This window comes from Amphiura filiformis, chromosome 20 (genome assembly GCF_039555335.1).
Source record: "Amphiura filiformis chromosome 20, Afil_fr2py, whole genome shotgun sequence".
NCBI lineage: Eukaryota > Metazoa > Echinodermata > Ophiuroidea > Amphilepidida > Amphiuridae > Amphiura > Amphiura filiformis.
Genome location: NC_092647.1, coordinates 13,980,024 through 14,007,827, shown reverse-complemented (window position 1 = coordinate 14,007,827; position 27,804 = coordinate 13,980,024). Strand labels below are relative to the sequence as shown.

General features: G+C 36.4%; 1 protein-coding gene across 1 annotated transcript in view; it reads left to right on the top strand.

The window, feature by feature from the left end:
• The first annotated feature begins 888 nt into the window (after positions 1-888).
• Positions 889-27,804, top strand: part of LOC140142130 (uncharacterized) — a 43,699-nt gene continuing 16,783 nt past the window's right edge. The window contains exons 1-4 of the mRNA XM_072164095.1: positions 889-1,015; positions 10,186-11,457; positions 15,709-15,844; positions 25,841-27,012. Coding sequence (XP_072020196.1) covers positions 889-1,015; positions 10,186-11,457; positions 15,709-15,844; positions 25,841-27,012 — 2,707 coding nt within the window. The remainder of the gene's footprint in view (positions 1,016-10,185; positions 11,458-15,708; positions 15,845-25,840; positions 27,013-27,804) is intronic.

Genomic DNA, 27,804 nt, shown 5'->3' with positions numbered 1-27,804 from the left:
AATCACTTCTTTGATACGATATTTGTATTTTTAATTATTGTTATTTTTTTCAAACTCGCACTTGAAGATCAAGTCAGGAATAGGCAAACCCTGCCCAGGCATCAAAAAACGAGTTTACTGTTCTGCGTGCTGGCCATAGCTTCAATATAATAAAAATTCCTTTAAAAAAGGAATGGGGCGCCCAATGTGAGCTTGGACGTGATGGTAAATTCCATGGTGTGTAGATTTGGTATTTTAATGATTTTTCTAGGGAAGAGTAGAAGATGATCAAATGCAAGAGAAATGTGTTTGATTGGGGAAGGTGTATGACAGGACCGTTTTGGATGAAATAAATGGGAATGAAGCTTTCGTGTCAATTTGCGATTATGTGGGGTGGGGGATTTCTGTTTTTGGGACATATTGTAGTGAGGATATTGCAGTCCAAGTTTTAAGATATCAAGAGCTATCTCAAAAACCACTGAACCAATGCACGTCTCATGCTGATTCCAAATAATGGTCATTGAAATGCACAATTCTGACATTTTTATGGAAAATTTAGAACTTGTTGTCTGTCAACGACAGCCATGTGGAGAGAGTTTTTAATGATCTTATTACAAAACCTTTCTTTCATTCAATATTTATCATAATTTTATCCTAGCGAATGTGATCACTCATCCATAACTTATTCATAATTACAATTCATCGCTACCGTCATTAAAACAACAATTATGATTAAAAAATAATTAACATACATCAAACGATGGATAAATTGATTTTGTTACATGCAGTGCTTATATTAAAATAATTTGAACTTTGCATGATACAGTTTTATATTTACGATATACAAAAGAGAACGACAAAGCTTTTATCACTTTGATGCTTGTAAAATAGTAATTCGTGGTTTTAATGATGGCGCTGTCACCAAAGAAGGCATTGAACAAATGGGTAATCGTTAGAGCCTTGGTGTACAACTATAATACACTACGAGATTCCTATTATGACCGCCTGCACAAGTACACACTGAGTACCTGTACAGGTACAATTTCTACTGTAGATAGCATAATTTAATGATTCCACTTTGCTATTGGCTGTAGAAAGTATTGATGAATTCAATTTGCTATCTAGGGCCTACTGTAAATAGCATTGATGAGTTCAATTTGCTATCTACTGTAGATAACATTTATGAGTTTAATTTGATATCTACTGTAGATAACAATCATAACATTGATGATTTTAATTTGATATCTACTGAAGATAGCATTGATGAGTTTCATTTGATATCTACTGTAGATAGCATTGATGAGTTTCATTTGATATCTACTGTAGATAGCATTGATGAGTTTCATTTGATATCTACTGTAGATAGCATTGATGAGTTTCATTTGATATATACTGTAGATAGCATTGATGAGTTTCATTTGATATCTACTGTAGATAGCATTGATGAGTTTCATTTGATATCTACTGTAGATAGCATTGATTATTCCAATTTGCTATCCTCTGTAGGGTATAGAGGCCATGAAGCAAAAAGCGCTCTATTTAATGGTTTCATAGGACAGATGTTTCAACATAAAATGGACAAATCATATATCAAATTGTTCAGAAGAGTCTGCAGAATCTTTTCTGACATGATGGCAAATTTATAACCGCGCGTTCTATTCCTTTCCATGGCAACGGTTACGAAAGCATTAAGAATTTTTGTAATTTTTTACCCCAAAATTTCACTTTTTAACTGGTTATATCTTTAAAACTAAGGGGCCGTCCATAATTTTCGCTATTTTTACTTACGTACAAAGCGTACGTAAGAGGGAGGGAGGGGGTAAAAATCCTGGGCATGTGTACGTAAGAAAAATGGCGATTTGTTTGAGCAATAAAAAAATGAATGTGAAAATTATTATGGTATTTTCCAATATTTTACATAACCAATTGACCTAAAATTTTTCAATTCGTTTTAACAATTTCTTTAACATGCATGCAAAAAATGATTTTCGCTTTAATGTTGAGTCTGTGCAGAAGCAATGGTCCTATTTTACATTATGCTCAATTTATTTCATACCAAAATACTTTAAAAAAAGTATTTTCTATCTTGGAACCCATAGTTTAATTGCAAGAACATACACCAAACATGTCAAAGGGATGTCCCCTTGGTTCCACCTATGATTTGATCCCGGGAGTTCTAAGTGGAAAAGAGAGTATAGGATGTTCAGCAGATTTTAAAGTGCATTAGTCATTTAGTTTAGATTCAGGCTGCATTTTAAGCTATGTTTTAATTTATTGATGGCTTTCGTTTTCATGAATATATGGTTTAAAAAGGAAGTTTTTTTAAGCATTTCTCAACTTATCTGTAAAAATATTAATCATGTTAATCCAGAACTAACTGTCCTCCTGGAACACCGTAATATAACCCTAACCTAAACTCTAACCACAACCCCAAGCCAACCTCTCAATTTTGCTATTAGTAGTCATGGAAATCCTTCGCCATTTTATTTGTACGTAACTCGAGGGAGGGAGGGGGTAAAAAGTTACGTACGCTTTGTACGTAAGTGAAAATGGCGAAAATTATGGACGGCCCCTAAATGGAGTGTGTAGAACACATGCCACATAGATATTATTTTAATATCGTTGAACAAATTCATCACTTAATTCAATGTATTTGACGGGGTGTAAATGCCATTTCGTGGTGACTTTGTGCAGTTTTGACCAAAAAACAACTCACAGGGGAATTTGTTTGAAAAATGACTTATGCTTTATTCATTAAAAGTGTATTAATCTATTAAGGTGGATGTTTGGATCAAAAAGGGTCAATCACAATATTTTTCTGTGAGCCATGGTTTTTGACTTATGACCTCCTGAAATCCATAAGTAGGCAAAAAATGCACGTTTTTAGTGATTTTGGCCAAAAATTGATACTTTTTCACCATTTTAAGCAATTTCTTAGATTTCAAAAGTTTGAATTACACTTAGGTCTTCTTTAATTTCAACGGCCAATTCAATTTTTAATAAAATTGAATTGAATTGAATTGAATTGAATTAATGTTATTTTTGTTATCTATTTCGTTTTATTTTACCAGCAAGATTTTATTTTTATATGTTGAAAACATACACCATGCTTATATCAGAAAATAATTTTTCAAATGTATTATTATAATGCCTAACTTAAAAAATTGATCGAAACGACATTTTATTTTCGCGAGATTTACTTTCACATTTTCAAGTTTAGTAAACATTGGAATAGACAATTAAAAGGGCATTTGTGATCCACAGCATCATCCCCCACTTTTCTCAAAAAAGTTTAGATTTTTATATCACTGGAAACCTCTGGCTACATAATGTTTATGTGCAAAAAAAATTCTTGCAGATTAATTCGTTTAGCAAAGATATCGTGAAATTTGAATTTCGTTCTGGTATACGTGCTGGTATACCAGAACGAAATATCTACATTGTCTATGGAGCAGTGTAATACACAAAATCATGCTTAAGGCATGGGTTCATTAAAGTAGCGTTCTCCGAAAAGTTTTTCGATAAATTCATTAATTTCTCAAAAAGTAAAAATCTCAGTTTAATAAATAACGGTTAAAATGAAAGCCATTATTGGGGCCTAATTATCGTATCATTATAATAGGTCTGGCACCAATGCAAGCATTTGTTTCGGTGTCCCAAATTCATAGTAAAATATGCTGACGCTATTTTTTACAAATCGCCTGGAATTGCATATTTAGGTTTCAGCGATTGCTGAAAAAAGTGGGGTATGCTTATGAAAAGCGTTTCCGCTTGGAATGTAGATAGTTATTGTTGCTATTACTGTTCGCGATTTTAATTTATGCACTCTTTAGCCGACAATTTTCAATGCATTTTACACACTCAAAATGTCGCTCGCGTAAATACTGATATTTTAAACAGTATCCGTTTTTTAAACAAAACAACTGTCCACATTAGTTCCCAAGACTTTGATGATAACATATATACCAAATCAGACTGCATGTGACGAACAGATTTTAAACTAGAATTGACAGAACCAGCGTAGGCCCTATGAAAATGCTGTTTCGTAATAAATCGCGTTGTGATTAAAAGAGGGAATTTTGGACATCCTTTTGGCTGTTTTTTATACCAAGGAAATGCGTGACCTACACCAAACTTCTCATGTAGCCTTGACTTAATGTCCGTGGCTGTTTGATATTATTGAATTTAGACGATTTTAACTATTTACTTACATTTAACCCGATGTTTGGCCAGAGAATGTTGTATTATATTCCAAAAATGGCGACAGCTACAGACTCACTTTAAACCAGTAAAAAGAACACGTTTCTGCTCAGATGTTTCAGAGTTTGAGACCCTATATTCACGGTTTTCCTACTAGCATTCAAACCTATGACAAATTTGGCTGGTTTGCGATATGCGATTTTTCATCCTGATGTGGTAGTGATGTCAGTACAGTGAGCATTTAATTGGGCACAGCCAAATAATTACTAGCGTTCGGTCAAAGCACTGCAGCGCGCTGGTGTACACATGCACACGCTTACGACGCCACATAGATGCGCGAGCGAAACAGCTGCTTCAACGCGCTGACGTTGACTGCCATAAGGGTGAAAAATTGTAGGCCTACATGTATGACTATAAAACCTCAAATTCGCCCCTCGATAAAGGTTGGCAAATGAAGGAGGCGGCAGTTTAGTGAATATGCGAGTGCAAGCGCCGCCCTAACCGTGGAAGGTTTCCGCATACCGAATATAGGTTTATATCATGGCCTCTAGGCCTCATGGTTTATTTTTCGATTCGAAAAGAAAGCATAATCAATTGAGAAGGGAATGGATATTGCCATAATAATATCAAAGTTAATACTTGTCGTCCATAACAAGAAGGAATGCATCACGATTGTATAATATCCAGCTTTGGTATTTCATTTTCACTAAACATGAAGCTTTATCTTTACTAGATTTATGAAATGAACGTTTGCAGACCAGGCCTTCTACATGTAGTGAGCATCACATTAGATTGTGTTTAAAAGAAATATTTATAAAATAAATAAATAACATTAATCCATATAAGATTTATATAGCGCACCAGAGGATACAAAGCGCTGTAATTTTGCTGCTACTAGTGAATTATCAGAATCAGATATCATCAACTATGCCGATTGTAGCCGATTAGATTGTAACATCCACTTATTATCTCAGCAGTTCTCCAAAGTCCATTGGATGAAGAAAGATGTGAGCGTTATGAATTAATAAGTGTCGCCTCCTAGAAATATCCTAGATAACCAGCTTGGATGAATAAAATATTATCTAGAACCACACATCTGTTTTTCAAGGTCTCCCTTTCATCTTTCTGACGTCAAAGAAAGGATTAAAATTATTGAATAGAGTCCATGACCTGATGCAACGCATTATTAATGAGTAGCTATTAGGGACAGTCATGCTGTTATGGTTGAGCGAGCAACGTATGTCTACTACACAGGTCAATGGCCTGATTGCGATCTGGCGGGTTTTTAAAAGCACGGTCCCTGAACTACGGTGTACCATGAGGGACATGCAAACTTAAAATAATTTTCACAAACTCAAATATTTTTTACAAACTGAAATGATTTTCTACAACTCAAATAGTTTTTTTACAAACTCTACTAATTTTTTTACAATCTCAAATAACTTTCTACAAACTCAAATAATTTTTTACAAACTTGAAATATTTTTTGCAAACTTTCGACTTTCACGAGAGAGCAATATGATTTAAAAAAAAGAAAAAAAGAAGAAGGGTCTTAGACCGCTCGGCCACACGACTTGTTGGTATCCATCTTGAATTTTTTGTACATATAATCGCAACCTCAACATAGGCTTACCACGTGGCAAGCAAAGACAGAAAACGTACCATATTTTGGAATTTTATTTGCTTAAAAACATTAATGTGTATTAATAGCGCTCAATTGTTGTTAAGAGGCGCACCATTTGATTTCCAGGGGCATGGGAGTTTTTGAAAAAGAACTTCGCCCACTAGTGAGACGAAAAAACAACTTCGCCTACTAGTGAGATGGAAAATAAATCCTCCCTTTGGAGGCGATAAAAAATACAAAATTCGCCGCCAAAAAAAAAAAAAATTCTGCCTGACCCAAACTCCCATGCACCCCTGAGAATCTAATGGTGCGTCCCCTGCGTGATCTAAATACAGAAATCCGACAATAAATAGTTTGTAATAATTATTTGAGTTTGTAAAAAATCATTTGAGTTTGTAAAAAAATATCAAAGTTTGCAAAAATTATTTTAAGTTAGCATGTTCCTCATGGTACACCGTACTGAACATAACATATCCGTGGGCATATGACCGAAATTGCCTGGCAATTGACGTCTCATGTCAACACAGTCTATAGTGTGATTAGAACATTATTGTCTGGTGATCATTATAGTATGATCAGTACGAAAAATCCAGATTTTCAAAAATTAAACCACTTTTTAGCGGGAATTTTCGTAAGTTACACAGCTGAAGTTATGAAAGGGTTGAAAGACTACAATATTATGGCATAAACAAGAATATGTTCGATTGGTCTTTATTCCTATAGTCTGTACCCTTAACTCGCAAACGCAAAATCGGAATCAGCTGAAATTTTGGAAATAAGCTTTTTCATGGATATCTATTGAAAAAAATCATAAAAAGAAGATGCTATGAACACGAAATACCCCTTTAATTGAGTCGTTATTGTTGTCAAGATAATAACAATCTTAAATTCCAATTCCTGACATCATATTCTCATCTCATTAACTCACGTTGGTTCCCATAATTATCGTAACACTAACAATAATAAAACAATCATTACTTAAATCAATAATTACGTAACTGATAATCGTGTATGCGTAAACAGTTATTTCTTTGCAAAGCATTCGACCTTTGATCCCGACCTTTGGTCATATTTGGATATCGAAGATTAAGAGTTGAGCATAGACAGTAGCGTTACAGCATTCATTAGGCTTATTGAGAGATTCTACTTCGGCTATTCACCGAACAGTACTTACTGCATTTTCAACCTAACTACTGTTAAGTTGCAGCAGCAAGAAGGCATTGGTAAAATTGTTTACTTCATTAACGTCAACATCAGGTTAATTAACACCGTAACCTGGAACCAATATAGAACTAACGACTTGGGCATCAGAATAAAGAAGCGTGGATTGCATACAGTTGTAACCAAGAAGAGTTCTTTTATTTCCAAGTAAGTAATATTATCTTCTTCATTAAACTGCTAGCTCCAAACATAATGATATTTGGAGTTTAAACTGTTGCTGAACCACAGCAGGTACAGCAATATCAGAGGAAGTTTATGAAATTTTCACTTTGAAACTTTCCGGTCGATGAGATTGATCTTGATTACACAATAATAGTGCAAAAAATAGTCCACCAAATGGCTTCAATGAGGTCTTCATTTTCAAACTTTTCTCACTATAGGACACCCCTTCTGTTATGGGTACATAATTATAATTCAGACACTAAAAGTCAAAACTTGTCCACAAATGGCTTCAATTGCGCTGTCTTTTCGCAAATTTTACACAATAATAGTGACAACCCAGCAAACACAAAAACGTTTTTAAAACGTTTTAAATAAGTTATATTTTGGGTTTTGGTTTAGGTAAAAACGTTTTAATAACATTAAAATGTCGGGTTATATAAACGTTTTGTATGAAAACACACTACAACAATATTTTTAAAATGTTTTCGAAATGTCATTGTAAACTATTTTTGCAAACATTTTTGGCCATATATTTTGTCAACACTTAAATATTAAAATATTTGCACCCAGCAAACACAGAAACGTTCTTAAAATGTTTTTTACAAAACGTTTTAATAACATTTAAATGTCGGGTTGTATAAAGGTCGTGAAAACATTCTAAAAACGTTATTGTAAATATTTTGGGCAAACATTTTTTTTGCAAAATATATTTTCAACCCCAAAATAACATTCTGTTTAGAATGATTTGTACCAAGTTTTCAAAAATGTTTTTGGAATGTTATTTTAATAACGTTTTAAAAAACGTTATTATACCCTTTATATAACCCGACATTTAAATGTTATCTGTAAAACATTTGTGTTTGCTGTGCAGTAAATTACATAAGCAGATATGCACATACAATGACACACCACTGACATTAATACTCCCCTACATAAGCAGGTGTGCTGTGCGCTCTGTTGTGCTCTGTGATGATAGAAGAACATAAAGTTCGTTGCCTTTGACACTTTATCGCTAATTAATGGTCTGTCACGTGACTATTTCAAGAAGTTCCTGCGTGTCTACTATCAAATACTCGAGTGGAAGGGCTTGGCAAACAATTAACTTCCAGAAGATTGGGGTTGGCACCTTGTTGATTGCAAAAATATAAGAAAGATTGCGCAAACAAAAACTGAACATGCTAAAAGTATGGCCTCCCTTGTTCAGCAGTCTGCACTGAGTGCCGTGACACTTTGTGCACTAACTCGCCACCACCAGACATTGAAATTGATGCTACTGAAGATGACTTTGCCACATAAGTGCTTATTACAAGATTGTAATATTGAGGATTGCAACCAAACTGTACCCCAATCTGGATGAAAGCTGAGGGTTCTGTGTGATATTTTGTATTATACTTTTTTTATAATCAATATGAAAAGTCCGTAACTGGCCACTCTTTGTAATTAGGCACACAGATTATGGCATATGAAACATTTGGGGTACATATTTTAAGATTACCCGTCCTGAAACATGCATTTTAGACACACACAAAAAAAAGATATGAAAAATATGAAAATTATGATAAAAATCAGTTCAAAAATTATGGATTTATGCAAATTAGGGCGTACATATAAAAACATGTTGCACACTTGTGAAACATACATAGACATTACCCATCCCAATGTGCATTTTAGGTATTTAAATTACCACAAACATTGTAGTGTGACCAAATCAATATAAAATGTCCCAAAATTGTAGGCCATTTTGGATTTATGCAAATTAGGGCACATATATCAAGGCACGTTGCACACTTGCGAAACATACATAGATATTACCGATCCTAAAATGTGCATTTTAGACATTTAAATTACCACAAACGTTGTGTAGACTGGGAATGATGACCAAATCAATATAAAATATCCCAAAATTGGCGGCCATTTTGGATTTATGCAAATTAAGGCACCCATATTGAGACATTTGGCAAACCTGTGAAACATGAATTGATTATCCATTCTGGAATAAGAATTTTAGGTATCTAAGTACCTTAAAAGTTGTAAAAGATGAGTGGTACATTCAAAATAAAGTGAAAAATCTGTGAATTGGCGGCCATTTTGGATTTATGCAAATTAGGCATATTTCCACCACTTTCCAAAAGTTTCTAACTTTTTTTCAGACATCCCCTGCGTAGCGCAAACGCTCCAGCATATTTCATGTTTCCCCCAAATTGGCCCCACCCCCTCTGACTCCTCTGGATCCAGATTGGGACAGTCCGATGTTAACACCCTACTCTTTTTGAATCTGACTGCGAGACACATGTATTGCTATGGATCTCTGTACGCGAGACTGAAATGGCGGCATATTCCATTGGGTCAAGTCATACGGATTGGGACAGTCCGATGTTAACACCCTACTCTTTTTGAATCTGACTGCGAGACACTTGTATTGGTATGGGTCTCTGTATACGATACTGAAATGGCGGCATATACCATTGGGTCACGACATACGGATTGGGACAGTCCGATGTTAGCACCCTACTCTTTTTGAATCTGACTGCGAGACACATGTATTGGTATGGGTTTCTGTACGCGAGACCGTCGACTTAATATTTCATCTGAAGAACGGAGAACTCTCATGGCACAATGTCTAATTCTAAATAAAACATGGGGAGAGCGGAAATATGTTGCCAATTCAATTAACAGATCAGACTTTTTTGCCACCGCTGGGAATTGAACCCGGGACCTGGTGCACCAAACATGCCAAAGGCGAGTACGCTAAACATTTGGTCACGCTTTCCCTGAAATACCCGAAATGACTTAGAAGGAAACGAAAACAAACTTTTACTATTTCTGTTGATTGTATTTTGTCCGTACGAGAAGACATATGGAAAATTGAGAAATTTTATGAAATTGATGGAAAAGTCAATTGAAGTAGAATTAGTGAGTAGGCCGATAAAGACACCGGTCGCTAAGATTCGGCAATGTTTGCCTCAATTACATGAACTGATGTTTATTATTCGTTTCAGGAATGCTTCCAAGAAGGCCACGAGTATGGGGGTATCTAATGCCTCACGTGTGTAAATATTGCAGAAGGTTCTTTAATAATAATCCTGGATATCTGCGTCATCTGCGTCATCATGAGCTGTGGATTCGTACATACTGGTATGACTATAAGAAGAAGATGATACCGATACCAAGAAGAAAGAAAACCACCTCCAATAATAGCCAAGATAACAGAAGACATGGTTCTCTGATATCACCATCTCTTGATGAATGGACATGTGAAAATGACACATCAAGCAAACAAACGAATGAGAACGATTCACAATTGGCATTTTACCGAGGTCAACATTATGAGAAAATGTTTCCAATCAGGAGTGAGGTAAATGTACAAGAACAAAATACCAAAGAGAAGCCCTGCATATGTCAATACTGTAATAAAGGCTTCACACGGTCTAGTAACGTGAAAGCACATGAACGGATCCATACCAAAGAGAAGCCTTATAAATGTCAGTATTGCAATAAAGGCTTCACACAGTCTAGTAACTTGAAAGCACATGAACGAATTCATACCAAAGAGAAGCCTTACATATGCCAATACTGTAATAAAGGCTTCAAACAGTCTTGTGAATTGAAAACACATGAACGAATGCGTACCAAAGAGAAGCCTTACATATGTCAATACTGTAATAAAGGCTTCACACAGTCAGGTGACTTGAAAAGACATGAACGAACCCATACCAATGAGAAGCCTTACATATGCCAATACTGCAATAAAGGCTTCAAAGTGTCAAGTAACTTGAAAGGACATGAACGAACCCATACCAAAGAGAAGCCTTACATATGTCAGTACTGTAATAAAGGCTTCGCAGTATCATCTAACTTAAAAACACATGAACGAATTCATATCCAAGAGAAGCCCTTCATATGCCAATACTGCAATAAAGGCTTCACACATTCTCGTTACTTGAAACTTCATGAACGAATTCATACGAAAGAGAAGCCTTACAAATGCCAGTATTGCATCAAAGGCTTCGCACAGTCAGGTCACTTGAAAATACATGAACGAACTCATACCAAAGAAAAGCCTTACATATGCCAATACTGCAACAAAGGCTTCACACAGTCTAGTAAGTTGAAAATACATGAACGAACCCATACCAAAGAGAAACCTTACAACTGTCAATACTGTAATAAAGGCTTCACAGAATCAGGTCATTTGAAAGAACATGAACGAATTCACACCAAAAAGACACCTTACATATGCCAATATTGCAACAAAGGCTTTACAAAGTCAGGTAACTTGAGAAAAAACATGAACGAATTCATCATACGAAAGAGAAACCTATACATATGCCAATACTGCAACAAATGCTTCGCACAGTCTGGTGACTTGAAATACATGAACGAATTCATACGAAAGAGAAGCCTTACATATGCCAATACTGTAATAAAGGCTTCACACAGTTTTGGAGCTTAAAAACACATACACGAACCCATACTAAAGAGAATCTTTACAGATGTTAGCATTGCAATAAAGGCTTCACGCAGTAAGGTACCTTGAAAAAGCATGAACGAACCTATACCACTAGAGGAACCTTACATGTGTCAATACTGCAATAAAGGCTTAATGGTGTTATGTAGTTTGAAATAAACCGAGCCCATATCATAGAGAAACCTTCAAAGTGTCAGTTAATTTAAATCACATCAATAAAATACAGTAATAATCCAATATTAATTATCTTCAATGACATGAACAAATTCATTAGAGATATCTTTTAAATGCTAATGTACGCAGCAAATCGTCACTATTAGGAGGCTTGTTGAAGACCGAATTAAAAAGACTACGTAGTTTGCGTGTTTGGCGTCCTGTCAACCAAAATGCTGTACTGTGCAGGTCAACAGCCAATCACGTCGCGCCTTTGCCCTGACGTCAGACGCAAACTAGTCTTTGTAATTGGGTCTTCAATTATAAAGATAGATGAACAAACCCATACAATATTAGACAAGTCAATTTAAGGAAAATAATGGGTAATCGTTTACAAATTTGGAATATCAATGGTTTTGGTTGCTAGTAACCTTCCTCAACAACATATCAAAAAAGGAGAAAAATGGAAGTAGGGAAAAATGCTAATTTCTATAAAACAAAAATGGTCGCTAATGCAGGGATCATTTCAAAATTGGGCGAATATGGAAAAAACAAACCATCTAATTGTATTTCTCACATTATTAGGATTCAGAAAACGTATAGTTTAACCTATCTCCGATGTGATGTGCAGTTCTTGAGTTACAGGCATAAATCAAATTTTGGACTCCACCATTGTCCATAGGGTAAAAAAGAATAGTTTGCAACATTGGCTTAGGGAGATAAGATTTTCAACTTGGGGGGGGGCTGAAAATTGAAGATTTTTGCAAAATATAGGTCAAAAACACCAATTTTCCGTCTATTTTATGATACTTTTTTTTTAACGTCACTTAGGATTATTGGGGGGCTGAAAGGTATTCCAGCCCCTGCACCAAAATTATTGAGGGGGCTGAGATGTGCAATATATCAGGTGTTTCGTTACCCGGGTAACAGAACAAAAGAGCCAAACGCTCACTGCCTTTAACATGTTTAAGTTTATAAACCTGTTTAAAGTAAAGTCATGTAATCTGGGTCCCAGACAATTAGATCCCGCCACACTTCGGCAAAAATCATAAATATCGCTGAAAAAATATTTTATTTCTGTTAACCAGACTTGAAAATCACTTAATAATCAACTACGTAACTGATTCAATGGTAATTTTGTATGCGTAAATGGATTGATTTCTTTGCATAATATTCGACCTTTGATCCCGACCTTTGGTCATAGTTGGATATCGAAGAAGGTGAATATACGAGTAGAAATCCGCATTACAATAATCAGTAGTATAATTATAACATTGAGAGATTCTACTTCGAATATTCATTGAACACTGTATTTTCAACCAAACTTCATCGTCAGAAGGTGAATTAACCCGGCCCCGTAACCTGGAACCAATATATAACTAACGATTTGAGCATCAGATTAAAGAAGCGTGGATTGCATACAGTTGTAGCCAAGAAGAGTTCTTTTATTTTAAAGTAAGTAACACCTTCTTCATTTAAACTGCTAGCTCCAAACATAATAATATTTCTCGAAAATTATTAAATTGCGGAACCACAGCAGGTACAGAAATATGATATGACAGGAAGTCTATGAAGTTCGTTTCTCGACATTTAAACTTTCCGTTTAACATTTTAAAATCTGTTATTTTTCCAAATGTTAAATAGGGTATGGTAAAATGTGACGCGTCCTGCGCAGATTAAATTGTTGAACAAGTTACATGGTTTGGAATTTATTTATGCTTGTCGTTATCATTTTGAATGATTAACAATAGTGCTTCCGGTAGGATGATACTTAAAGTTATGATCCGAAAAATTTACATAATATCCGTAATTAAATTAGTGGAATTACTTCCTTTAACGGTTATTCATAAAAGGCGAGATCGATGCGACCAGGTAAAATTGACAAGTTGAGTCTCAAGAATATGGTAGCATACTCTTCTATCACCAGTATTATAACAAAAGATTTTTGTTTATTAGGATTACCTGACAATAATCCTGTATAACACACAGTGACATCGCCCCGATATCTTCATGGTAGAAATCGCCATGGTAGGTTGAATCCACAGCCACCCATGGCCATTTTATTCGGACCTTATGAGATGCATAATTAGCGAAGTGACCTGACTAAGGCTACTGACAATAGCCGGGGTAATTGATTTCTCGCTGTGTGAGTAAGTTTGTATACGACATTGCGGTCAATGGTTATACTGCCTCCACTGAGTAGTGAGTGCAGCTATAGCCAGCTGCTCGCTGTAGTCCATACAGGACCAACGCAATATAACATTAGAGTTTTGGTCAGATTTTGAGTTCAAAGCGCACGGCCAATTTTCAAAGCGCACGCTAACGACTATCATATCTGTTCAACACGTATTTTCAAGTGTATGAGACCACATCTGGTTTCTTGAGAAAAAAATCATTTGCGGGAGATATTCATCATTTTCTAACCCTGTATCCGAAGATTTTCGTCTGATATCAAAATCGTGCATAGCAATTCACGTGTATCGATCCCGTAATATTTCTATTTAAAATTATCTATAGAAAATCTGAAAATGCCATAATTTTCTAAAATTTCCCGGTCCATTTTCCCATTTCGTGCGTCAAGGCGGCGATACTATGGAAAGCCCGTCTCCCTTAGAAACTTGGCGAATTCAACTTGTTTTGGTCAAATTTTGGACATTTTCCAGGCGTGCTTTCAACACTTAAAGTTAATGGAAGCAAATTTTGGGAATTAATAATATTGGCATGCCGGGTTTTGTAACTTACTGTGACTCATGGGTTTATTTTACCTTCATAATTCCTTAATGTTTTACCTTCATTTACCTTAGCATGATTTACCGTCATAATTGACGTTTATGTCTATGCTTACTTGTTTTGCATAAAATGTATAGGGCCTATTCAATGCATGCAGGTCACATGGGTTATTATGCATTACTGATTGTTTGGATTAATGGTTAATTGTGGCACCATGCCGTATTTATAAGGTAACCTAGTGCAATTTCATCTAAAAGTGGTCGGTAGTGTAGGGCTAATGTCAGTCAGAATGCATCGATTAATTGGCACGGGCCAATATAGTCCCTGGACTAGAATTGTTATTTGAAAAAAAAACTGAAAAAAAAAGAAGAAAAAAACAAACAAAACATTGGACCCATGCAATGCTCTTTGGATTGGTCGTCTAAATGGCGAACTAATTTTAGTCACTTTTCGTGACAAAATACATCATCGGAAAAAAACAACTAACCGCACATGGAATTTTAGAGGGATTTTGATAGCAGTTCCATTAAAAAAAGCTGCTATCGCCATGAGACTAAGATCTAGAAACACCCCTAAATGCCGTTTTGGGGAATTTTGCTAGCAGAATCTTTTTGATGAAAGTCAATTTTTGACAAGATGTAACTTTGTTACGGAAAGTGCTATGACAAAAATGTTTTCAGTTTTGGCTTTCTTTACTCAAGGGCTTTAATTTGATATGTAAAATGATGCAGTTTGATGGCAAATTTGAATTCACCTAGCATACCTAAATATAGTCCCTGGATTAGAATTGTTATTTGAAAAAAAAACCCAGAAACAAACAGAAAAAAACAAACAAAACATTGGACCCATGCAATGCTCTTTGGATTGGTCATCTAAATGGCGAACTAATTTTAGTCACTTTTCGTGACAAAATACATCATCGGGAAAAAAAACTTGGACTCATGCAATGCTATTTTGATCGTTCATCAAAATGGCGATCTAATTTTAGTTACTTTTCGTGACAAAATACATCGGGAAAAAAATAAATAAATTGACTGAATTTGAATCAATTGAAATTGATGGAAAATTCAATTGAAATAGAAATAGTGAAGAGGCCAATAATGACAGCGGTTGCTAAGATTCGCCAATGTTTGCCTTAATTCGATGAATCGATGTTTAATATTCATTTCAGGAATGCTTCCAAGAAGGCCACGAGTATGGGGGTATCTGATGCCTCACGTGTGTAAATATTGCAGAAGGTTCTTTAATAACAATCATCGATATCTGCGTCATCTACGTCATCATGAGCAGTGGATTCGTACATACTGGTATGACTATAAGAAGAAGATGATACCGATACCAAGAAGAAAGAAAAACACCTCCAATAATAGCCAAGATAGCAGAATAGATGGTTTTCAGACGTCACCTTCTCTTGATCAATGGACAGGTGAAAATGACCCATTAAGCAAACAAACGAATGAGAACGATTCGCAATTGGCATTTTACCAAGGTGAACATTATGAGAAAACGTTTCCAATCAGGAGTAAGGTAAATGTACAAGAACAGAATACCAAAGAGAAGCCTTACATATGCCAATACTGTAATAAAGGCTTCACACAGTCTAGTAACTTGAAAGCACATGAACGAACTCATACCAAAGAGAAGCCTTACATATGCCAATACTGTAACAAAGGCTTCACACAGTTAGGTCACTTGAAAACACATGAACGAATTCATACCAAAGAGAAGTCTTACGTATGCCAATACTGTAATAAAGGCTTCACACAGTTTAATAACTTGAAAAGACATGAACGAACCCATACCAAAGAGACGCCTTACAAATGTCAATACTGTAATAAAGGCTTCACAGAGTCAGGTGCCTTGAAAACACATGAACGAATTCATACCAAAGGGAAGCCATACATATGCCAATACTGTAATAAAGGCTTCACACAGTCTAGTAACCTGAATAGACATGAACGAATCCATACCAAAGAGAAGCCTTACATATGCCAATACTGCAACAAAGGCTTCACACAGTCTAGTGAGTTGAAAACACATGAACGAACCCATACCAATGAGAAGCCGTACATATGTCAATACTGTAATAAAGGCTTCACACGGTCTAGTAATTTGAATGAACATGAACGAATTCACACCAAAAAGATACCTTACAAATGTTCATATTGCAACAAAGGCTTTGCACAGTGTAGTAACTTGAAAACACATGAACGAATTCATACAAAAGTGAAGCCTTACACTTGCCAATACTGCAACAAAGGCTTCACACAGTCAGGGAACTTGAAAAAACATGAACGAATACATACGAAAGAGAAGCCTTACATATCAATTGTAAGCAAAGGTACAGTTCATTGAATTTACAACCGTATGACAAAACAGGCAAAAATAGTAACATTTTGCCCAAGATTTGCAATTAAAAGAGAATTGGGACATTGCTCATTAAAAAGAGGCTAGTATATGGACAATATAAGTGTACCCTTTCATTAAATGACATAAAATTTGAAAAATATTGTAAGGAGCACTTGAGGTTTGAAACCTACATTTTGGTGAAACATTGTGCTGGGATAGGTCGTTTTCAACAGATTTACCACACCACATTCGCCTTGCTATAAACATTCAATTGCGTTATCTGTTGACCTAATGAAAAAAGTGTTTTAGGGGGAAGTGTTAGCTTTCGTTCGATATAAACAAATTCTGATTGGATGAATGGAACACTTGAGGTTTTGACAAAAAACAATCACAGCTTTCTATTTTCCACTAGACATCACACAGCTCTTATGATGCTATGCACTCAACCGTGTAGTAAAACACAGTCTGCGTAGAGTCTAGACTCGCTGTGCTTGGAAATCGCTGTGTGCTCGGGTGTATCGAGGTGGAAACTGTGCGTAGATGCATTTATAAGAGAATCGTAGTCAAACCTTTTCATATGCATATTTCAATCCTACAACAAATGCTTCGCAGAGTCAGTTGACTTGAAAAGACATAAACGAATTCATACCAAAGAGAAGCCTTACATATGCCAATACTGTAACAAATGCTTCGCAGATTCAGGTCGCTTGAAAAGACATAAACGAAGAGAAACCGTACATATGCCAATAGTGTAATAAAGGCTTCACACAGTCTTGGCACTTAAAAACACACACACGAACCCATACCAAAGAGAAGCCTTACAGATGTCAGCATTGTAATAAAGGCTTTACACGGCCCGGTACCTTGAAAAAGCATGAACGAACCTACACCACTAGAGAAACCTTACATATGTCTTCTTTCTTTTTTCTTTTTTTTTTTAAATTTCGGTCGAAGCCAGGCTAATCCCAATAGTGCTCAGAAGCTACTAAATTTAAGGGACGCCATCCGGATATGATGGGACAGGGATATGGGAAGAGGTCCGATTTTAGATGCAGGAGGAAAACCGGAGCACCCGGAGAAAAACCTGCGAGGACGAGCATGGATTGGCAACCAAACTGACATGTGGCGCCGCGGGGAATTGAACCCCGGCCACAGTGGTGAGAAGCGAGTGACACCGATGTCGATATTATAATAAAGGCTTCATGGTGTTATGTAGTTTGAAAAGATCATGAACGAATCCATACCAAAGAGAAACCTTATGTTACAAATATATAAAGGCTTCAAAGTGTCTGGTAACATCAAATCACATAATATTTTATACAGTAATAAACCAATATTAATAAAGACTATATCTTAATTCACATGAACAAATTCATACGAAATATGTGTCTTATAAATGCTAATGTACGGCAACAATGCTTCACTTTAGGAGGTGTAAAGACAGATGAACAACCCCATACAATATTAGACTAGTCAATTTAATATTAGACTAGTCAAGGAAAATAATAGGTAAACCTGGAGAAAAAATTAGAACAATGATTTTGCTTGCTAGTGACTCTAACCACCCTCCTCAACAACATATCAAAACAGGAGAAACAAGGAGTAGGGAAAATGCTAATTTGCATATGGCAAAAATGGTAGCAGGAATTAAATTTCACAATAGAGGAAGTCATTGTGACGTCAACGCCGCCATCTTGTGGGTACGGAGTGATTTGTTGCTAAGATCACCGCATTGACGCTTGACTGAAAAGGTGCGTCACGCGCTGCGACTTCCGCGTTATCGGGGGCGTAATGTATAACGCATGACATGCAGAACGGCAGTACCCACAAGATGGCGGAACCCGCGGAAAAGGCTGACGGCCTCTATTGGGCGAAGATGGGTTGAAAAAAACCATCTAATTGTATTTATCTCATTATTAGGATTCAGAAAAAAAGTTATAGGCATAAATCAAATGTTGGTCTCCCCCATTGTCCACAGGGGTAAAGATTGCCAGGTACCAGGTGTTTTGCGATCTGGGTAACAGAACAAAAGAGCCTTTAATCATGTTAAAGTTTATAAACCTGTTCAAAGTAAAGTTATGTTGTCTGGGTCCCAGACAATTAGATCCTGCAACACTAGAGGTCTTTTGCTTTTATATCTATTTGTGTAATTTAACATAATAACCTCAATTTCAATTAACACAATCCTGGCTGCAATTTGGAAATTCAATATGGCCGCCGTCTCCTGGCGCCGTCTGCAGCATCTCCAACATTGACAACAGTCTATGGTTGCATTGTATCTACAATCCTGGAAACATGTTAGCACACTTTGCATGTTAGCACACTTTGCCTGTTGTAACCCGTACGAAACTCGGGGAGCTGATCCTGGTTGCGAAGGTTAATTGTGGAATGTCTAGGGTGTGCGCTCTTGTAGCAGCAAAGTCCCTGAAAAGTTGTTAATGAATGATGGAATTATGGAATGATGTGGGACCGTAGTGGTCAGCGACAACCTGTAAAGTGTGCTGAGGCTTGTGGATCAACGTCTAGGCGTTGTGCCTGTGCGTAGCGCACTATAAATCACTGCGCTTTTTTTTTTTTTTTTTGTCTTTTGACATATCTGTGGCAATGCACATTTCTGACATTTTTGAGTTTTTATGCTGGTTTCATACTACCCTGCCGCTTGCCGCTGAGCGGCGTGGCGCACGCGCATTGCAGACAAACGGACACAATAAAGGCTTGTCATTGGTTGAAACGCCCTGCCGCTTGCCGCAGCGTCAAGCGGCAGGAAAGTATGCTGGAGGCTTTAAAGAAAATTTGGAACTTGTCGTCTGCCGACTGTGGAGAGGGTTTTTAATGATCATTTTCATTTATTATTGCAAAACCTTCCTTATATGATCACTCATTCGTAACTTATTCATAAATACAATTTATCTCTACCGTCATTAAAACAATAATTATGATTAAAAGATAATTAACATACATGAAACGATGGTTTGTTTGCATGATACAGGTCTATTTACAGTGGTAAAGCTTTATCACTTTGATGCTTGTAAAATAGTAATAGTGATGGCGCTGTCACCGAAGAAGGCATTGAAGAAATGGGTAATCGTAAAGATCTCACACCACCAAATCAGAGTCCCATAGAGATATGTGCTAAATTTGCCCTAAGAAAACGTCATTTTTAAGCGACAGCTATGATGGTTGAAATCAGCCCTTGCCTGATCCCTCTGGCTGGGAACAAATATAGGTTGACCGTCATTATTTTTTTACGACTGGCCATCGAAGTCTACGATGTCCGGGAATTGCCTATTTAACATGCAAAATCATATCAGTGTTTCTGTAAAGAAAAGGCTACTTAAAATAAATTATTCAATCTCTCCCATTTGTGGCACACTTGCAGTATTTAACATTTCTAATCATGACCAATCCAAATTTTGCCAAAATTATGCAAATTTCTGCACATTTTAATGCTTACTTTAGATGTCTATGGGTTTTTTTGAGAATTGAAATTAAGGGCGCACAACCATATAATTCTATTTGGTGGTGTGAAATCTGAAGAGCCTTGCGGTAAAACCGCACCAAAGTACAAGTAAGCAACAACCAGAACGACAACTACATTACAAGATTCCTATCATGGCCGCTTGCACGGGTACACATTGAGTACCTGCACAGTACCAATACTGCGGCTACTGCACAGGTCCACAGGACCCACCAGCAGTGGTCACTGGTACTACACTGGAACTCCCATGGTACCATCTAAGTTCCTTGAGGACGGCGTACCTGTGTACAGGCAGCCGCAATTGGAATATTGTAGTGTACGCAGCCGCAACCACCAGGCCCGTAACCAGGATGTATTATTTTTTAGGGGGGGCGGGCTGATTTTGAAAAAGTGGACTTTTTTTTTCAAAATTTTGACCTTTTTGGACTAGGAAGGAGGGGAGGATTTTAAAAAAGTGGACTTTTTTTCTCCAAAATTTGGACCTTTTTGGACCAAAAGGCATAACCCCTCTTTTTTTTCGTTCGCTACGCTCGCAAATGGGACTTTTTGGGTATTTGGGGATGGGGGGGGGGCCGCCCCAGCCCCTTGGTTACGGGCCTGCAACCACGCAACCGCAACTAATCATTATCACAAACATAGTAAGCCGACCACAACGACGAAATCTCAACCACATATCAATATAATGATCACGCAAACCTGAATGACACGAGCACAATAATTGCGGTTTGCATGCTTAGGATCTCGTTATGGTTTAAATCCTCCGGGCACCTGCCATTACCATTAATAACTACATGGTACACAACTATACCACCCTTTGTGTTGGCGGGAACATTAAACTCTCTGTAGGTGCATGAGCGCGTCTTGTACTTGCTTGCGGTTTAATTGGATTGATAAAAAGTATGATTGACAGTGTGTGTGTTAGGGACTTTGCCCGTTCAAAGTCCCGTTTAAAAAAAAGGCTGCTTAAAATCATTAAAAATTATTTAATCTCTCCCATTTGTGGTACACTTGCAGTATTTAACATTTCTAATCATGACCAATCCAGATATAATTCTATTTGGTGGTGTGAAATCTGAAGAGCCTTGCGGTAAAACCGCACCAAAGTACAAACAAGCAACAACCAGAACGACAACTACACTACAAGATTCCTATCATGGCGATGTCTTTGTTAATTGTTATATCTATATAATGATGACGCAAACCTGAATGACACGAGTACAATAATACAAAACAACACTGAACAACCACAACAACAGACACAAGCGTGACACAACAACACAACCACAGCGACCTAACCATGACAATTACCTTGACATAGCCACAACAACACAGCCACGACAATATAAAGCATATAACCAAAACACAGGTATATAACCGAGTCCAATATTTGCATTGATGATACAAAATAAATATTTAATGTACATAGCATGATTCCAATTTGGTTATCTACTGTAGATAGCACTGAGATACCATTTGCTATCTACTGTAGATAGCATTAATGATTCATTCCACTTTGCTATCTACTGTAGAAAGCATTGATGAGTTCAATTTGCTAACTACTGTATGTAGATAGCATGAGTCCAATTTGCTATCTACTGTAGATAGCATTGATGATTACAATTTGCTATCTACTGTAGATAGCTTTGACATGTTTGATATTACAATTTGCTATCTACTGTAGATAGCATAATTTAATGATTCCACTTTGCTATCGACTGTAGACTCGAAAGCATTGATGAGGTCAATTTGCTATCTACGGTAGATAACGTTGATGAGTTTAATTTGCTATCTACTGTAGATAACATTGATGAGTTCAATTTGCTATCTACTGTAGATAACATCGATGATTCCAATTTGCTATCTTCTGTAGGGTATAGAGGTCATGGGGCAAAAAGTGCTCTATTTAATGGTTTCATAGGACAGATGTTTCAAATGGACAAATCATAATATCAAATTGTTCAGAAGAGTCTGCAGAATCTTTTCTGACATGATGGCAAATGTGTAGCAGCGTGTTCTTTTCTTTTCCATGGCAACGGTTACGCTAGTTAAGAATTTTTGCATTTTTGCCCAAAAATGTCACATTTTAACTGGCCATATCTTTAAAACTAAATAGAGTGTGCAGAACACATGCCACATGGATATTTAATATAATGAAAAAAATCGTCACTTAAAGCCATATTATAACATTTGCTGAGGAGAACGCCCTCAAAAAAATTTAAATTCTGGTTTTTACACGATTGTAATGTACTTTAGTCAATAAAGATACTCTGCAAAAATAAAGACTTTAGGTGCTGTAGTTTTGTCAAAATCCGAGATTTTGGAACCGGCGTTTTATTATTACGATGGAAATATTAGTCGAACACGTATGCACAGTACGTACACGGCGTGCGGGATATTTACTACTAGCGCCCATCGTACCGTATTACAACCGCGGGAGTAACATGCATGGGCGCTAGTAGTAAATTCCAATTTTCTATGCTTTACCTCACTTGTTCAGCTGAACAGTAAAAGGGGACAGATCTGACCGTAAAAGCTAACATATTATGGAAAAGAAATACTAATCTACTTTTACAGAAATGTTATAATATGGCTTTAATTCAATGTATTTGATTCATAGGAGAAAATGCCATTTCATGGTGACTTTGTGCAGTTTTTACCAAAAACATCTCACATGAAAAATGGCTTATGCTTCATTCATTGAAAGTGTATTATTAAGGGGGATGTTTGGATCAAAAAAGATCAATCGTAACAGTTTTATGTGACCCATGATTTTTAAACTCAAAATTCCAAAAAATTGGATACTTTTTCACCATTTTAAGCAATTTCTCGAAAGGACATGTTATTTTCGTGATATTCATTTAGCATTAATGAAAAGCGTGTTCCGACGGATCTGCACTCGACCGGCCTCCTATTAATAATAAAACAATCATTACTTTAATCTATTACGCAACTGATAATCTTATGGTTATGGTTATTTCTTTGCATAGCATTCGACCTTTGATCCTGACCTTTGGTCATATTTGGATATCGGAGAAGAGAATATACGAGTAAAAAGTAGCGTAACGACAACTATAGTGCTAGTATAGGCTTATTGTGAGATTCTGCTTATTCGTCTATTCACCGAACAGTACTGTCATTTCAACCAAACTACTATTTAGTGGCAGCAGTAAGAGGTAGATTTTTTTACTTCATTACCGGCATACAGAAGGTGAATTAGACTTACATCTGGGAGCATTAAATGCTACTACTTCAGCATCAGATTAAAGTGTGGACTGCATTTATCAGTTGTAATATCAGTAAGTAATATCTTCTTTGTTTAAACTGTTAGCTCCAGACATAACAATATTTGGAGTTTAAACTGGCTCGAAAATTATTATATTGCTAAACAACAGCAGGTACAGAAATATCAGAGGACAGGAAGTTTATGAAATTTTCACTTTTAAGAGTAGACGCGGTATTGTTGGTCGAAGCAGCCAAAATATCGATTTTCAATATCTAAATCAATATATTATTGTAAAATAACACTTTGATGTTTTGCAAAAGTTCATCATACACTTTGAAAACTTGATGGATTTATTGTAGTTAAGGGATCTAAAATGAGCGTTTATTGCGTTTCGACAGTATTTTTTGTGGAACATGAGAGCACCTCAGACCTATCAAATTGCATTCTGAATACGAAGCATGTCTTTCTGATATCAAATAATTTTCATTTTTTGAAAATCACAATATAATACAAATTTTATGACAAATTATAAAAATTTGATATTTGTCAAATTTTTGATATATAGCAGTCCTCGAAGTAAATCATATAAATCTAATGATATATTCTTAAAGTGTATGTAGCAGGGGAGGAAAAGCCGACGGTCAATTGAAAATTTTGACCTTTCATATTGAAGATATGGATTTTCCCCAAAAGACCTTTTTTTTTTTGGTGTTTTGGGAAAAAATCCATATCTTCAATACGAAAGGTCAAAATTTTCAATTGATCGTCGGCTTTTCATCCCACCTACATACACTTTAAGTATCAATCATCAGATTTATAAATTTTACTTCAAGTACTGTTAAATATCAAAAATATCAATTTTTAATGATTTCCCATAAAATGTGTATTAAATTGCGAATTTCAAAAAATCAAAATTATTTGATATCAGAATGACATTCTTCGTATTCAGAATGCAATTCGATATGTCTGATGTGCTCTAATGTCCCAAAATAAATACTGTCCAAACGTTCATACCCCAGCCCTTAATGAGTTATGTACGTTTTATAAAAGTGTTGTTGTTCCAGCTCTCTTTACAACATAACTCACGAACCACAGGACCTACAAAAGTATATCTGTGATATTTGAATTCTTCTACACACTCGCTATGAAAATTTAATGATCAATGCAATTTTTGCCAAAGGTGCGTGACACATGTATTAGTATGTGTCTCTGAACACGAGATTGAAATGGCGGCGTATTCCACTGGCTCACGACATACGGCTGGAACAGTCCGATGTTAAAACCATATTCTTTTTGAATCTGACTACAAGACATATGTAATTGGTATGGGTCTCTGTACACGAGACTGAAATGGCGGCATATTCCATTGAGTCACGACATACGGATTGGGACAGTCCGATGTTAATACCATTATTCTTTTTGAATCTGACTACAACACACATGTAATTGGTATGGGTCTCTCTATACGAGACTGAAATGGTGGCATGTTCCATTGGGTCAAGACATACGGGTTGGGACAGTCTGATGTTTACATCCTACTCTTTATGCATCTGACTGCGAGACACATGTCTGGTTGTTTGAACATGAGACGGACGACTTGACGTCTCATCCGAAGAATGGAGTAATCTCATGACACATTTACCTAATTTTAAATAAACCATGGGAAGAGCGGAAGTATGTTGTCAATCGATCAGACTTTTTTTATTGACTACCTGGTGCACCAAACATGCCAAAGGCGGGTAATCCCCGGGTATCCTAATCATATGGCCGCGCTCTCCCTAAGATGGTAGCCTAATGGTCTAGAAATGACTTTACGTAAACAAAAACTCTTACCATTTCTGTCAAATGTATATTGTCCATTGGATGAGACAGATGAAATTTGGGAAAGTGTAGTGAAATAGACGAAATAGTCAATAGAGGTTATCCACTTTACTCATGCGTGACTTCTAACAAAAGGCGCTGGTTCCCGTAGTATTCCTCATTCAAACTAATTCAATGCACGACCTCGGAGTTACCTGCATGACTTTGGCGGGCTATTTTGAAATAGTCATGGTTGCACATGCAGGTACTTCTTTTGAAAGTCCTAAACAAGGTAAAGGAGTCGCTGGTAGGATATGCAGCTTATAGAACACGGATAACCTCTATTGAAGTAAAAAATAAAATAAAGCAACCCAATAATGAAACGGATCTCTCAGATTCCCCAATGTTTGTCTCAATTTAATGTATTGATATTTATCATTCCATTTGTTTCAGGATCACCTCCAAGAAGACCACGAGAATGGGAGTATACCTGATGTCTCATGTCATGCATGTGTGTAAATATTGCAGACGAAGGTTCTTTAATAATAATCATCGATATCTGCGTCATCTGCGTCATCATGAACTGTGGATTCGTGCATACTGGTATGACTATAAGAAGAAGTTGATACCCATTCCAAGCAGAAAGAAAAACGACGTCGATGACAGCAGAAAAGATGGGTTTCTAACATTATCATTTCATGACCAATGCAAGGGTGGAAATGAGTCAACAAACATGACAAGCGAACAGGAGAATGAGAACGATTCGAAACGGGCATTATACCAAGGTCAACATTATGAGAAAACGTCTCCAATCAGGAAGGAGGTAAAGGTATATGAAAGGATCCATACCAAAGAGAAGCCTTATATATGTCAATACTGTAATAAAGGCTTCACACAGTCATGTAACTTGAAAACACATGAACGAATCCATACGAAAGAGAAACCTTATAAATGTCAATACTGTAACAAAGGCTTCACACAGTTAGGTAACTTGAAAAGACATGAACTAACTCATACCAAAAAGAAGCCACATAAATGTCAATTTTGTAATAAAGGCTTCACACTGTCACATGACTTAAAAAGACATGAACGAATCCATACCAAAGAGACGCCTTACAAATGTCAATACTGTAATAAAGGCTTCACAACATCTGGTCACTTGAAATCACATGAACGAATCCATACCAAAGAGAAGCCAAATAAATGCCAATACTGTAATAAAGGCTTCACAACGTCTGGTCACTTGACATTACATGAGCGAACTCACACGAAAGAGAAGCCATATAAATGTCAATACTGTAATAAAGGCTTCACACAGTCTGGTGATTTGAAAAGACATGAACGAATTCATACAAAAGAGACGCCTTACATATGTCAGTATTGCAACAAAGGGTTTACACAGTCAAATAGTATGAAGAATCACGAACTAAATCATACCAAAGAGAAGCCTTACCTATGCAAATACTGCAACAAAGGCTTCACACAGTCAGGTAACTTGAAAACACATGAACGAATTCATACGAAAGAGAAGCCTTACATATGCCAATACTGTAATAAAGGCTTCACCCAGTCTGGTAACTTGAAACAACATGAACGAACCCATACACAAGAGAAGCCTTATAAACGTTAATATTGCAATGTTGCAAGTAACTTGAAAACACATATATAGGGGCCTAATAAGGGAAGGTGTGCACCAAAAACACCTTTTTCTTATTAAACCTGGTAGACACTTCATATATAGTGTCAAGGACACTTAGGTTGAATAGAAGCGAAAAATAGAACCTAATTTGCATATTTTATTGGCGGCCATCTTGGATATTTGGGTATCGGATTTCAAAAGAGTCCAGGTACACAGCGAAACATGTTAAAAACCTGATTCTTTTTGTAAATGAAAGATAATAAGCAAGCTTAAAAAATGTAAGAATTAGATTTTTAATAAAATGTCTCATTTTCTAATGAAAGGAAAAACAAATCTAAAATAAAGAAAAACATGGATATTTTGCTGTCAATAGCGCCCTCTATCATTTGATTTTATCAACCGCAACCGCAACAGCAACTAATCATAATCACAACCATAGCAGCCGACCACAATGATGAAATGTCAACAATATCTGTGACGACACAAATCGGAATGACACGAGTACAATTACAAAACAATACTGAACAATAACCACAACAACAGACATAAACGTGACACCACCACAACATCACAACCACAGCGACCTAACCATGACAACTACCTTGGCATAGCCACAACGACACAACCACAACGACCTAACCATGACAATTACCTTGACCAAGCCACAACAACACAACCACAACGACCTAACCATGACAATACCCTGACCATGCCACAACAACACAACCACAGCGACCTAACCATGACAATACCCTGACCATGCCACAACAACACAACC